We start from the raw sequence: 15654 nt of genomic DNA, 5'->3' as shown, positions 1-15654 counted from the left end.
CCATTTCTGGGTTATCCATAGGTGATATTGGGTATGGTTTTTCTGTTAACACACTCTATGGAAAATCTTTTTATGTAAAACAAAAATGTGAAGAGGATTTTCTTTCCTACAGGAACGGGATTTATTAAAAACATTTAAAATTCCAGTAGACACTTTAATTACATACCTGATGACCCTGGAAGACCATTACCATGCTGATGTGGCCTACCACAACAATATTCATGCTGCAGATGTGGTCCAGTCAACACATGTGCTGTTATCTACACCTGCTTTGGAGGTAAATCTGGTTTCTAAAACATTGAGACCATTAACCTGCTGTTCTTAAGCATCTCTTAAACATTTATACTGAAGGGTATGCAGGGCAGGAAATAATTGGCTTCATTGGTAGTATGTTGAGTTACAGGGGGAAAATTTGTTGTCAATAAACAGTTCAGTCTTTGATGAATTTTGCCTGTATGAGTTAGTCAGAGATTTAGGGATTCATGTGTTTGTGATACTGCTTTGAAATGACCTAGTGAACATTCCATAAAGTATATCTGGCTTATTCAGTTTCAATTATTAGTTTTTTGAAATTTAGTCTGATGGCTTTTGTATTTATAGTTGAAAGGATGATTATTACTTATAAAATGTAGACAGTGCTTTGATATTTTTCGTAGAATTTTTCAGAAACACATCTCTAATTCTTCCTGATTTTAAGAATGTGTTCCATTGAATGCTAATTAAGACAATTTGATTTCCTTAATCATTTGGGGAAAAGATTCCCTTTTGCTAATGTATTTTTTAGCTCAGATTGTTTTCATTGTATAGTTGTGTTCATACCTCACCATTTGAGTAAGTGGTTCTCAACTGAGGGGTGGTTCTTCCTTTTTCCTCCTACCCTGATCCCCCAAGGACATTTGGCAATATGTGGAGATAATTGTTGTCTGTCACAACCTGACAATAGATGGTACTGCTGTCTCATGGATAGAGGTCAGGGATCCTGTTAACAGTACTACAATGCACAGGATAGCATCCCACAACAAAGAATTAATCTGGCACCAAATGTCAATTCTGCTGAGATCAGGAGTTCCTGGTTTGAATGAAAGAAAATAATCACTCTTGTCATTAATTTTATGTACATTTTCACAATATCCTTAAACATCTTAAATACTTCTACAATAAGCTGTTAAATATTTTGAAGCTTCATTTTGTTTTCCATCAAATTCTAGGAAGTAATTTCACATTTGTATATACTTTTAATTTGTATTATTGCAGAGTAATAATGTTATTATCTACACTATCTGGTTTTACAGGCCGTGTTTACAGATTTGGAGATTCTTGCAGCAATTTTTGCCAGTGCAATACATGATGTAGATCATCCGGGTGTGTCAAATCAGTTTCTGATCAATACAAGTGAGTAAAATTTATTTTTGCAAAAAAAAAAATTTCCTTTGTACATTTGAGACTGAATGAGGGTCTTTATAAACTTGGGATGTTTCCAGAGCCACAATGTTCATTTGACATGTGTAAATACACATTTTATTGATAGTGTGTGTTCATGTAAACCAGCTCTAAAAATGATCATTCTATCCCAGGAGGCACATACATGTCGTGTTTGGAAAACATCATTCCAGTACTTCTCTAGAAATATTGTGTCAGTAGACAAAGGTAATCAGAAGTGGAAGTTTGCAGAAAGATTCAGATAGTTGTATTGTCTTCCTGTTTAAATAAAAACAGGAAAAGTTGTAAGAATTCATGTTAAACCTTCTTTACTTTATGGAGATTGTCACTGAATCCTCTTCAGAGGCTATGATTGCTCCTCTCCACCACCACCACTCCCACCTCCCTTCCTTTTTCCGTCTTCTCTGGAGGGCTATAGGAACATCTCTGATGTACTGTCTCTTTTGATTTCTCTTTTATTTAAATATTTTTAACCATTAAATTTTTTCTCGTGACACCTCAACAACTAAGTTGTCGCTGAATTTATAAATAGGAGGAGTGGTAGAGACTGTCTAATATGGACATGTCTGACACACAGCTGCATAGAAAACCTTGGTAGGAAAAAAGAGGTTAGAGTGGGAGAGAGCCAAAGCATAAGAGACTGTTAAAAACTGAGAACAAACCGAGGGTTGATGGGGGGTGGGAGGGAGGGGAGGGTGGGTGATGGGTATTGAGGAGGGCACCTTTTAGGATGAGCACTGGGTGTTGTATGGAAACCAGTTTGACAATAAACTTCATATATTGAAGAAAAAAAAAAAAACCTTGGTAGGGAATGTTTAGATAGTGCTTGAGCTATGACTTTGAAAAGAGGTTTTAGTTTTACAGAAATTCTGTTCTTTGGGTAATTGAAATTAATTAGTAAATGATTTAAATATACTATTATTTAATTCCTCCCACAACAGGTAAATTAGTGTTATAATTTTACTTTCATATACAAAAAAATAAATTCAAAGTTGTTAAAAGAGTTTTTTTTTATATCTGTGAAAAATCTTTTCTTTTTTTTCTAGGAGTTTGTAGATAATAGCCTTCTCATGACTAAAGAAGTCAAACTGTGGCATCTTTTCATTCCCCATTTATTTCCTATACTTTGCTGCAGCCAGATTTAAAGAGACAATTTAAATGTAGCCTTAGTTTGAGAGATTTAACTTAGATCTTTAAAATTGTATCAATTTTTATATCTCAATTCACCTCTGGACTACTTTGTAACAAAATACACCTTAGTGACTCATTGATATGTAAGAGGATTGGGAAAGTCATGGATTTCCTGAGAGGTGTGGTTACTCAAGTACATTTTAGAAGTCTGGTTTATGAAGTTATTTACCCAGGTTTAGGCAGACTAACATTTCACGTTCCAGCTATCTTATGAGAACCTATGATGGGGTGCTTTCAAGAGTCATCAAAGCATTACTAAGTATTAACATCTTAATATTAATACACATTAGATGCAGGTATATGAGTTTATAGTATCAGTGCTGAGGGTTGACTGTCCTGAGAAGAGCAGAGAGGTCATTCAGTACAGCTTACTGTATGCTGGCACTTTTGCTTAACCTGACATGATTATTTGGATTCTTAGGCATGTCTTGTTATGTTCCTAATTTTACAAATTTTTAATACATAAAAATTTTGTTTTAATGTCTGCCTTTAAAAAGGTATGCATTTTTCCTTTAAATTAACACCAGAAATACAGACTGGTGTATTACCTTTGCATTCTACTTTATACAGTATTGTATGTTCTCTTACTCTAACATCACAATTAAGAAGAGTTTAGAGAACAAATTAATTGAAACAACTGATAATAAAGTCTCCAAGTACTCTGATAATTTTTTAAAGAAAAGTGAGAACCAGCTCTATTATCCTCTCTTGTAGACCCTCTAAGGTCACAGGGGCTTAGACTGGCACTGGAGGGCTCTGGCAGGCATTAGGGTACCCATGGAGTCTGAAATTTAAGCTAGTGAGGCTTCAGTCCACAGATGAATCTGATGCCCTCCAAAGCCTGAGACCCCGTGAGATAGATAACGGTCACATTTAGTGGATAATTATAAACATGGTGACAGCGGCCAAGGGTGGTGTCTGTTTTAAGGTCATCTCACTGATGACTTGCCCAAGGGGGAAGGGCACCTGGTCCTGCTTCTGGAAGTACTTTGTCACTCCATGATGGCGTGAGGATCTCCTTTCTGTGAGACCTCAGCAACACTGGGAGGTTAACAGCTCCCAGGGCAGCTTTGGACTGCTGATGTTTTCTTGACAATGGGGTGTGAGGAGGCTGTGTTATTCCTGAGTGAATGAATCAGCATCATCACCTGGTACAGGAAGGTATCCCAGGGTTGATCAGGGCCTCAGGTCCTTGTGAGAATTCACTCCCTTAGTTAGCTTTTGACTAGGGGTCATGCCAGCAGGCATTTTATTTCAGGACACAGAAGAGTCTTAGCAAGTAACGGTGACAAGAAGTAAGTTTTAACTTCACAGTGTTCTATAAAGGAGTCCCTCTCATAACTTGTAAACTTATAATAAAAAGCTTTATGAAATACTCTATCAAAATTATGTGATTATTTTTAGTTTGCCGCAAACCCTTTTTTATAGACAGTGTAAGTTTCTTATTGTTTTCGTGGATTGATTGATTCTCAGTGGCTCACACAAGCACACTCTCAGCTCTCACCTTGGAGCTGGTGCTACCAACTTGTCCAAAGCCCAGGGTTGAATCTGTTTCTTGTAATTTATACATTTGTAAACCCATAGCTGGGAGGTCACGTGTCCTATTTTAAGGAGGCTAGAGGCACAGTGAGTTTGCATGGCCCCTTCTGGAAAAAGAGTTCTTTCTGGAACTCACCTGGCTGCTTCCCAGTCCAGATTTTCCTCTGCTTCTTAGTTGTGACAATAATTTCCATCATTTGTTCCACTGTAGGCGCCAAATCATTTGATAGTAATGATACATACTTTCATTGTTAACAGGCTGGAGGTTTTGAAAATAGAGACATCATTTCTACCTGGCGCAGATGGTTATGTTTTGTAAATGATATGGGGGAGTAGAGGAATCTGAGTAGGATTGTAAGAAGTTGAAATTCCAGGGAGAGAAGCTGTGTAAGTCTTTTTCAAGGACAGTACATGTAAATAAACTCACAAAATGTAAATAGCATCATATGGTTTTGAATATAACATGCTGGAGAGTATTTATCATAACAAAGCATTTGACTTCACAGCATTCTTTTCTCAAACAATAAAGCGTTGTCAGAGGTGCAGAATATATATAGTATAAAATTTTACTTGGAAAACAAGTAATTCGGGTTTATAGCAAAGATGCCTAAGCTCTAGGGGAAAAGATTTAGTCACATTAGTCATGTGTTCAAAGCATATGGTTTTGATTTCCAAGAGCAGAAGCGTTTCACTATATTAAACTGGAGCTAGATTTAGCTACCAGTGCACACACACTTTTATTTCTCTAGTCTCATTTTAAAATAAGCTTTCCATAGCCCTATCTGTGGGTTATATATAAAAAGTTATTTTCTGCTTAAATATAACACTTTCAAAACAAGGATAAATTCATTTTCATGAAGTGTGATTATATAGAAATACTACAGAGATTGTTATTTTAGCCAACAAAAAAATATTGAGAGTCTACTATGTGCCAAACAGTGTTCTAGGTACTAGGGATATATGGGTGGGCAAGACAGTGGTCTGGCTGTGAAAAGCTTTCATTTGGCTGGAAAAAAAAAGGACTATAACACATCAATATCTGATAGCACTAGTTTGGTGGAGAAAAATAATACAGGTTACGGACGTAGAGAGTGAATGAATTGAGTGAATCAAACAGTTATAATCCTTTGTCCTTGGCAGCTAGAAAATAAAACTACCACTTCCTCCCCCATTTCAAGGAGACATATGTTGTTTAGAAGTGCCAGGAGAAACCAGAGAACCATGCACATCAGATGAATAACTTTTCATTTTATATAGGGTCTTAAGTCTCTAAGTGGGTTGGGAGGTCTATGGAAGACACTGTTAAGACATGCACAGAGATGATGACAAATAAATTGGAATGTGATTAGTGCCACATGAGTGGTACAAAGTATAAAGGAGTTTACAGCAGAAAGTGAGCAGTTCCACCTGTGGTAATCAGGAGAGGCTTCATGGACTTGTACTGGGCTTTGAAGATGAACAGGTTTCAACAGAAATGTTCTATAACATATTTTCTTACTCTGGACCCTACCTCCGCCTCTGTACTACTGTACCTTAGAGCATAGTATGAAGGCAACTTTCTAATGACTCCTGAACTTTCAAGGACTCTATGTAGAAGTACTATGGTAGCATCTTTGGCAGATAAACTTCTCAGGAGCTGCAAAATCTTTCGTTAGATGTTACCATGTGCCTTCAGCCCTAAGGAAGAGTAGAAAGTTAAATGACTGCCCTGAGATTCAGTTGCAACAGTATCCACCACCTTCCTGTCAAGAACCCCAAAACTGGAGAGGCAGTGGGGGAGATCCACTCAGTAAGGAGTCTTTTCATTGCTTTCTGGACAGTCTGGATTCTCATTCCAAGGCTCTTGGACCACATTCTATGTGAAAGAGCATCTTTAGATAGATTAGCGTTGAGACTCTTTGTTGTAGCATCTATACCACAGATCATCCTCTTCCTTAAAGTAACAGCTGCTCACCTTGTTCTTCTGCAGCCTTACAGCCTTAACTTCTTGTTTCTTTCTTCATGAGGTATATTAGTCAGTCTGGGTTTTTGTAAGCCTGAGTCAGTTCATGTATTAATGCCTCTTATCTGCATGCATATTTATTCCCTTAAAAGAACCGTAAAAGATTAATTGGGCATTATTTGGGCATAGTCAAAAAACATTTGCCTTCCTTTCAATATATATTTATTTAATAGGATTCTACTATACAAACAATAATACCAGGTGCTAAAATCCTATATAGTATTAATTTTTTTTTAATTTCTATATATTTAACCACCTATAGATAAATGTTCATAGTTAGAGTTTCAGAAACTACTTAAAAAATTTTTTTAATGTTTATTTTCGAGAAAGAGCATGAAGGAGATGGGAGGGACAGAGAGAGGGAGACACAGAATCTGAAGGAAGCTCCAGGCTCTGAGCTGTTAGCACAGAGCCTGATGTGGGGCTCGAACCCACGAACTGTGAGATCATGACCTGAACTGAAGCCAGATGCTTAAGTGAGTGAGCCACCCAGGCACCCCGTTTAGAGACAATTTAAAAGTCAGATCTGACCAGATACTATCTGAATGAATGAATGAACACTATTGTTTTATCCCCCCAAAAGAGAACATACACACCTACTCTTTGGTATTCTAGACATCTCTATTCCTGTAGTTTCAGAGCAAAAATTTACATGTATAAATTTGTAGGTCTATAGTACAAGTAAATTCATAGGATTTCACAATAGATGTATGTCTTGAACCTCTCTTCTCCTTCCTAGTTCCTTTAAATAGTCATTGAGTAGCAATGACTCTTTCTTAGAAAAGAATGTGTATTTCCCATACATTAGTCAGAAAAAAGATCAAATACATGTGCTTTTGGTCTTTACAGTGGCGTAAGTAGAAACAGAATAACGCACCAATTTTCTTTAATGACTGCCCTATAGAGTTGGGTCTGCTATTTACAGGAACCAAGAAAGAGGCAGGATCTTGCTGCCTAAAACATACAGGTCCAGGGCAGTCCTAAGGGAGCAGCAAAATCTTCACCATGGAGTTATTATGTAGGTAGCTGAACACCTGTCTCTTGATACTCAGAAAATAACATGGAAAAAATGAGTAAAGCTTTGACTTTCAAAGCTATACTGTGGAAGAAAATGAGTAAAAGCAGCATGAACAAATCTAGTATATTGTTCATTTGTTCCAAACTGTTCTTGAGTACAGTCCAAAATCACATCATCCTTACATTCTGTGAAATATTGGGTAATGGTCCATAGTTATCAGGAACATGACAACTTAAGCTGTTAAGATGTTGCCAGTGTTAAAAGTGATGTCACATTCTGCTGCTCATGAAGCTACCTGTGGCAGATCTGGAGGGGGGGCTCAAGAACATCTGGTCCAATTCTTCTCTCACTTGAGAAAAGACACAGCTGAGAGGTCCGCAGAGTGAAATGATTTGTTATATGTCAGTAGCATTACAATTCACTCCCAAGATTCCATTGCTCTTTCCACTAGTTAATATACATTAACTAGTATATCCTCTCCTGGGTATTGTCCTGTAATGGTAAGGCCAGCAGAGGTGTGGAAGAAAAATGCTTCTTAAACCCAAAGTATCTTAGAATGTGAAAAATACAAAAAACTTAGAAAAAAATGTCTTTGCTTATCTTCTGTCTCCTTTCTTTCTTTAAGACTCTGAACTTGCCTTGATGTACAATGATTCTTCTGTCTTGGAGAACCATCATCTGGCTGTGGGCTTTAAGTTGCTTCAGGAAGAAAACTGTGACATTTTCCAGAATCTGACCAAAAAGCAAAGACAATCATTAAGGAAGATGGTCATTGACATTGTAAGTAGCTGCTAAAAGGAAAAAAGAGAGATGTGATGCAAGTTGTTTTTTAAGAATAAGAATGAGATGAGTATCAGGTAAATGGAACCTTGTGTTTCAAAACCTATTGTTGCCCCTTATGTCTGAGAAGCCTCCTGTGCTGCTGGCAGTGGTGTTCTGTAATGGGTTTTCTCATTCTGGCAGTTGGGAGTTAAGAGTAGTGACAGCTCACCCTCTTAATTCTAGTTTTATTTTCTGAAGTTCTCCAGTCTGGTGGCAGGCAGGGAAAGGTGACTAACAAAAGCTATTAGTACAAAAGGATTTTTTCCACTCACAAAATGGAAAAAAAATACATTTATGTCAGTTACACAGTGTTATTTAGAGATATCCATGACTTTTTTTAATGCATATTATTTACAGTGATTACGAGACACAGGAAAACCTCTGGTCACCAATGACTTATAAGTTTGTACACACAAAGGTAGGAATTACTTGTCTTGGGTCAGCGGAAAATTAGCCAGAATACTCTGTTTCTGAAGTACTCTGTGAGCAACCTTGAATGACTTCATCGTAGTCCAGGTGCCACTTTCTAATCAAAGGCGTAGAAAGAACTTCAGAACATGTGCTAACTTCTTATCCGCAGGAGTATCATCCCTTTTTTTCACCATGAAAGTGGTTGCTGGTTGCTAACCTTCTGTAGATTGCATGTATTTATCTGGGCTTCAAGAAACCCTACAGAGCAGAAGAGGCTGCACGAATGAGTAGTGTAGGACTCCCATCCCTGCCACCAGACACCCCAGTGGTTTTTCATTTCTTTCATGCTCTGCATTCATATTGTCATATGCAAATTCTGACTTTTTTTCCTCTGGACTTTGCTCCTTACTAAAATACTCTTGTCTTTTAAGGTACTTGCAACAGACATGTCAAAACACATGAATCTACTGGCTGATTTGAAAACTATGGTGGAAACTAAGAAAGTGACAAGTTCTGGAGTTCTTCTTCTTGATAATTATTCTGATAGGATTCAGGTAAAGCATTATTTGAATTTGTTCTGTTTCTGCACATGTGTCTGTGTCTAACTTTGATAAGACTTGTCTCCTTTCTTCCGACTTACGATTTTAGTAATTATAAGCAGAATTTTTAACCAAAGTCTTCTTTTAATGTTTATTTTTGAGAGAGAGACAGAGACAGAGCGTGAGTGGGGGAGAGAGGGAGAGCATGAGTGGCAGAGAGAGAGGGAGACACAGAAGCCAAAGCAGGCTCCAAGCTCTGAGCTGTCAGCACAGAGCCCGACCCGGGGCTCACACTCACAAAATGTGATATCATGACCCAAGCCAAAGTCAGACATTTAACCAACTGAGCCACCCAGGCGCCCCAATAACCAAATTCTGAATCTTGAGAATTAGCCAGATAAATTCTATTGGTTCTTCATTTGCATATGCATTAAAAAAAACCCTAACCTCTCACAAAACCACCCACTGAAGCAGCTCCAAATTTAATCAGCCATGCACACATAAACTGTTTCTCATGAAATTTAGGTATGGTAGAAGTGGCAGAAGTTAGGGCTGTTAAGACAAGTGTGAACCGTACACAGACATATAGTTGAGCTGTTTGGAAGGAATCTTACACTACTTGTATTTTTAAGTGTCACATTCATCCAATGTGAATTTCTAGTGAAAAAAAAAGAAGAAAAGAAACAGCAGCAGGTGCTGAATAGAGAAAGCGTTTTTCTATTTTAGGTCCTTCAGAATATGGTGCACTGTGCAGATCTGAGCAACCCAACAAAGCCGCTTCAGCTGTACCGCCAGTGGACTGACCGCATAATGGAGGAGTTCTTCCGCCAAGGAGACCGAGAGAGAGAGCGGGGCATGGAGATAAGTCCTATGTGTGACAAGCACAATGCATCTGTGGAAAAATCACAGGTGATGCATTAAGCATAAAGTTTGCAGAGAAAACAAAACTCCAGCTTGAATATTTGATTGCTTTGTATCCACATCATACAGTATTTCATTGGGTTTTTTAAATTATTTTTCTTTCGAAAGGCTCAATTTCATATTAGTGTTTATGAGTGAAAAAACTCTCATTCGTATGATTTTAATTCATATGGTCATATATACATTTCTCATGACATCACATTCTTTCATTATGACTGTTTTCATATAGAGCATACATATATAGAGAATTTCCACTATCTGAACTCATAAGTGAATTCAGTCATATGAAGTCAAAGAGTACCTGGCCTGATTTCAGTTGTCTGGATTCACCTATAAATTGGCCATTCTAAAATAAAGGCCAGGTCTGATACCCTACTATGTAAACAAATGGAATTTTTTTACAGTATAAACATACTCCTGAAATAAGAATTCTTGCTAATTTTCACCAGCTATTAACAGTACTTTTATATGGTCTGTTGCCTAAAATAGTGACCATTTTACCAAACTCAGGTTAGAAGTCTTGTGTTCAGTGTTATATTTGTGGGCCATGTTATATTTGCTATATTTTAATGTAAATTATGTTACATATAAATTGATGTAAATAGATACATACTCAAGTATATTTGCAGAATCTAGTTAACCTTTTCCATTGTCTCATAGTCCCAAGTCTTATACTCAAATCGGAATTGTTTTTAAATAGGTGGGCTTCATAGACTATATTGTTCATCCTCTGTGGGAGACGTGGGCAGACCTCGTGCATCCTGACGCCCAGGACATTTTGGACACTTTGGAGGACAATCGTGAATGGTACCAGAGCACAATTCCTCAGAGCCCCTCTCCAGCACCTGATGACCAGGAGGAAGGCCGGCAGGGTCAAACGGAGAAGTTCCAGTTTGAACTAACTTTAGAGGAAGACGGCGAGTCAGACACCGAAAAGGACAGTGGAAGTCAAGTGGAAGAAGACACGAGCTGCAGTGACTCCAAGACTCTGTGTACTCAAGACTCAGAGTCGACTGAAATTCCCCTTGATGAACAGGTGGAAGAAGAGACGGTAGGGGAGGAAGAAGACAGCCAGCCTGAAGCCTGTGTAATAGAAGATCATTCTCCTGACACGTAACAGTGCAAAGACTTTCACGCCTTTTGTTTTGTCCGGTTTTTTTTAATTTAAGTAGAAAAATTGTTTCCAAAGTGCATGTCACATGCCACAACCATGGTCACACCTCACTGTCATCTGCCAGGATGTTTGTTGAACAAAACTGACCTTGACTACTCAGTCTGGCGCTCAGGAATATTGTAACCAGTTTTTTCACCTCCATGTCATCGGAGCAAGGGGGACATCTTCATGAACAGCATTTTAACAAGATTTCAGCTTGGTAGAGCTGACAAAGAGAAAATCAACTGCAAAATGTTTTCAATAGAGTGGCTCATCGGGCAGCCCAAAAGTTGTTATGATTTGGGGTTTCTTTACTTTTTATTTGTTTGCAATATTTTCAGCAGAAAGAAAGCATTACACAGACAGAGTGAACTCATGGATGAAGCAACAAATGTGTCAGGAACAGGACACAGCATGAATCTGTTACCAGGAGGAAGATGAGCCACAGAAATTGCATAATTTTCTAATTTCAAGTCTTCCTGATACATGACTGTATAGTGTGGTTCACTGAGCTGCACTGACCTCTACATTTTGTATGATATGTAAAACAGATTTTTTGTAGAGCTTACTTTTATTATTAAATGTACTGAGGTATTATATTTAAAAAAACTATGTTCAAAACTTCATCTGCCACTGGTTATTTTTTTCTAAGGAGTAACTTGCAAGTTTTCAGTACAAATCTGTGCTACACTGGATAAATCTAATTTACGAATTTTACTTGCACCTTATAGTTCATAGCAATTAACTGATTTGTAGTGATTCATTGTTTTATATACCAATGACTTCCATATTTTAAAACAGAAACCAATTTTATGTTGCAGGAAACCCTTTTTGTAGGTCTTCATTTGCTTTGCTTTTCATTTCAGTCTTTTCAGATAAGCAGAGTTGCTCTCACTGATATTTTTTTCACGGTGTACAAAGTGAATATTTGTTCTGTGATACTTTGATGTGCATTCTGTCTGATGTGTCTTAAGCCTCATAAACAATCATCAGTTGGTGTTGTCTGAAGCAAGTAAGAGATATATAAATACACAGTAGCTAAAATGGTCTTTTTTAGATATTTTCCTACTTAGTGTCTTCTGATAACTTTTTGCTGTGTCAATAGACCCTCATTTCACAAGTGCATGTCTTTGTAATAACCCTCACATTTTATGCTCATTTCTGTTGTTTTCACAGTCAGTTGTAGTAAGAACTTTTTTCCCCTTGTGCTGCTTTATTATTTAGTGTGTGTTTGAATCTCTGTCCATGTTCACTAGATGGGGTCTTATCAAATATATCACCACCATTCTGAGTGATGAAAAGTAGCAGGTAGTCAGGCTAGAGTCACCATTTATTTCTACCACAAGGCCAAATATAATGCCTAACTTTAACTCTTGATTTACACAGAAAAGTTAACAGCTAGCTAGGTAATTTTTAAAAATATTAGCAGAGTATATTAACAAACACCAGTACAACTAATGCTCTTTGTTTCCATGATTTCACCATGGGATTAAGAACTATATGAGGAATATTCTTGAGAAGAGATCTTAAGTGTAGCAACTACTCTTCCTTAATGGATAGCCTAGTAATGTAGAAATTGCTCTCACAGTTATCACTGGTCCACAAGTATGTCTTGTAGAGGAGAATATTAAATGCACCAAGGGAAAGAAGTTGATGATGCTGCTGGCACCAGAGGTTTGGTAATATAATGCCACGCTAAAATACTAGGATGGGTAAGAAGATTCTACCTAAGTAACAGAGCTAATTCTTGGCTGCATTTAGCACCAAGAAATGTATTACAATTTTAGGGATTACTTTCCAGTATTTACCTTCAATTGGCATCCCGGGGCACTTACCTAGTCTGGATGTTCTGTCCATTCCAGCTCTTAGTAAAGCATTTGCCTTGTCTATGAAGAATTTGGAGCCCAAATAGTCATTTTTCACATTGATATTATTTATGGAAAATAAACAGTCAAGAAAACTTACAACCCTGAAAAGCATTTATATTTGGGATTTCTCAAGGGCCTTCTGGCGACTAATAACCAAGTCATCAGCCAGGGGAAATGACCTAAGCTAAACATAGTCCCTATTTGAATCCCCGGAGATCCACAAGGGAACTTCTGACAGAAAAATTATGTAGCTCTGATCTGTTCTTAGAGCAGAACAGGAATCAACTAATTAATGATCAGATTTCCACCCTCTTCCCTGAAAAAAAAAATCAGTAATCTTTCAAATAAAGTCCTGTGGTTAGCCAAGTGGTTTCATAAGAACAGTTGAAAACTTGTTTTATTTGTTCTTGATGGAAGTCTAGAAGAAAAGGCAAACAATCTAGAGTGTATTCCTTTATCCAAAATATTCTCATTCCCTCCTCTCACTACTGCTTGGTATTTCCCCCACAGAGTGCCTAAAATCTTGATAATAATAGAAAAAAATTAAAGTAGCAATATGTCACAAATCCGGACCTGAAAGGATTTGTAACTGCATTGAAAAGCAGAGTTGTTTTGTTTTCAACTTGTTGGTTTATAATGATCACGTGTTGTGAAGATACTCACCGATGGACAATCAAATTGTAGAAAAGGCAATATCCAAGAGACAGAGACTAATGCACTGTACAGTCTGCTTATCCTCTCCCTTCTTTCTCTTCCCTTCTCTCTTGCCAAAGTGTGCTTCAGAATTATGCACCGCTTTACAGAGAACATCCTTTTACAAGTGGCTTTACGTTTCCTAAAATGCCATAAGAAAATGCAATATCTGGGTACTGTATGGGGAAAAAAAGTCCAAGTTTGCATAAAACCAGTACATTTCAGCTTGCAAGTTACTAAACACAATAACGCTGTTTTAATTTTCTTTTACATCACTTAAAATTCACAAGAAAATAATGTAGATAGAACAAATTGCAGACAAGGAAAAAAAAACTTGAATGAAATGGATTTTACAGAAAGCTTTATGATAATTTTTGAATGCATTATTTATTTTTTGTGCCATGCATTTTTTTTCTCACCAAATGACCTTACCTGTAATACAGTCTTGTTTGTCTGTTTACAACCATGTATTTATTGTAATGTACATATTGTAATGTTAATTGTAAATTATCAGTTCTTATTAAAACATCATCCCACGATGGGATGGTGTTGATATATTTGGAAACTCTTGGTGAGAGAATGAATGGTGTGTATACATACTCCTTGTACATTTTCTTTTCTCCTGTAATATATATAGTCTTGTCACCTTAGAGCTTGTTTATGGAAGATTCAAGAAAACTATAAAATACATAAAGATATATAAATTTAAAAAACATAGCTGCAGGTCTTTGGTCCCAGGGCTGTGCCTTAACTTTAACCAATATTTTCTTCTGTTCTGCTGCATTTGAAAGTAAGGCAATGGGGGCGGGCTAAGGCTGGGCATTTTACATCCAAGCTTTGAACCAATTGGATTTCTGGCAACAGCTGGAATTTAGAAAACCACAGTCAACCTCTGGAAGATTCTGACACCCTTCTGACTTACAAGCTTTTAAGTACTTGTTGCTGTGAAACAGCACTGGATATATAATGATTCTTCTTCCTATCTCTTGATCAGGAGCTACTTCAGTTAGTTACATCTGATTGTTGTTTTATTTTTTTTTAACTTTCAAACACTACTTGGGAAAATATATTCTTGTCCAATAACAAAATCATTTTCACTTCTTTAGCACATAGGCAAATGAACTTGATTTGAAACTAGAGCCATAGGTCACATGTGATGGTCAGTCATTTATTCATCAGCTCCTGTCATGTTAGGAGAATATGTGATATGAAAAAGAAAAGAAAATGTAGTATGAAAAGGTCATTTTTTTTAACCCTGGAATTTGACTTTACCTAAGATCAACTAAATTTCTATATGTATGTGAATCTAAAGATAAAACAGTTTTTATATGATGCCAGTTCACACAAAAATGATTTGCCATTCTCTGGAATTTGTTTCTGCAAAACTTCTATGGCTGTAGAATTTTAAAAGTTAACCTTGTTGTTGTGGTCAACTCCCAAAAGCGTTGAAAAATTCCCAGTGGGTGGCATGGAAACTGCCTCCCACTCTTGCCCAGCCCTCAGAACATGTGACTTAGTGAGAGATTCTTTTTCTAGAAAAAATGAGCCTCCTATTACTTTATTTTATTTTTTTGACACAAACTGTAGATTTTAGCAGCCCTGGCCCAAAGGAATTTGATTACTTTTGTTTTAAACAGTACAAAGGGGACACTATAATTATGAAAAACATCCTTCCTGATTTTAGTTGTTTTTAATTTTATTTCTTAGGATATGTTTTCAGAGTGGTAAATTGTGTGTGCGCATTACAAATGATGATGATTCTTTTAGTGGTTTCTTAGCCTCTTTACAGCCCATGGGGATAGTACTGTACATCAATACCTTCATATGAAATTTTTATATGCAATGAAAATAAAAGCATGGGTTGATTCTGCCTATTTATGACTCAATCTTTTACAAATAAAAGATTATTCATTTTAAAATGTAGGCCAGTCAGCACAGGTTTCCAAGAATGTTGAAGATGGATGAAATGAAATGCAAGGAGAATAATAGCATTAAGTTAGTACTCATAATCCAATGACACCAAATAAATTATGTAGATTCACTGTTACAGAGAGAAT

At 36.9% G+C, this 15654-nt stretch overlaps 1 protein-coding gene across 6 annotated transcripts in view; it reads left to right on the top strand.

Moving 5' to 3' along the window:
* Positions 1-15471, top strand: part of PDE4D (phosphodiesterase 4D) — a 1404509-nt gene extending 1389038 nt beyond the window's left edge. For all 6 annotated transcript variants that reach the window (XM_042987253.1, XM_042987256.1, XM_042987263.1 and 3 more), the window contains 6 exons: positions 113-277; positions 1293-1392; positions 7816-7970; positions 8855-8977; positions 9689-9871; positions 10584-15471. In XM_042987253.1, coding sequence (XP_042843187.1) covers positions 113-277; positions 1293-1392; positions 7816-7970; positions 8855-8977; positions 9689-9871; positions 10584-11000 — 1143 coding nt within the window. In that variant the 3' untranslated portion in view covers positions 11001-15471. The remainder of the gene's footprint in view (positions 1-112; positions 278-1292; positions 1393-7815; positions 7971-8854; positions 8978-9688; positions 9872-10583) is intronic.
* The last annotated feature ends 183 nt before the right edge of the window (positions 15472-15654 follow it).

This window comes from Panthera tigris, chromosome A1 (assembly GCF_018350195.1).
Source record: "Panthera tigris isolate Pti1 chromosome A1, P.tigris_Pti1_mat1.1, whole genome shotgun sequence".
Taxonomy (NCBI): domain Eukaryota; kingdom Metazoa; phylum Chordata; class Mammalia; order Carnivora; family Felidae; genus Panthera; species Panthera tigris.
This window is presented reverse-complemented; position numbering and strand designations above follow the sequence as displayed.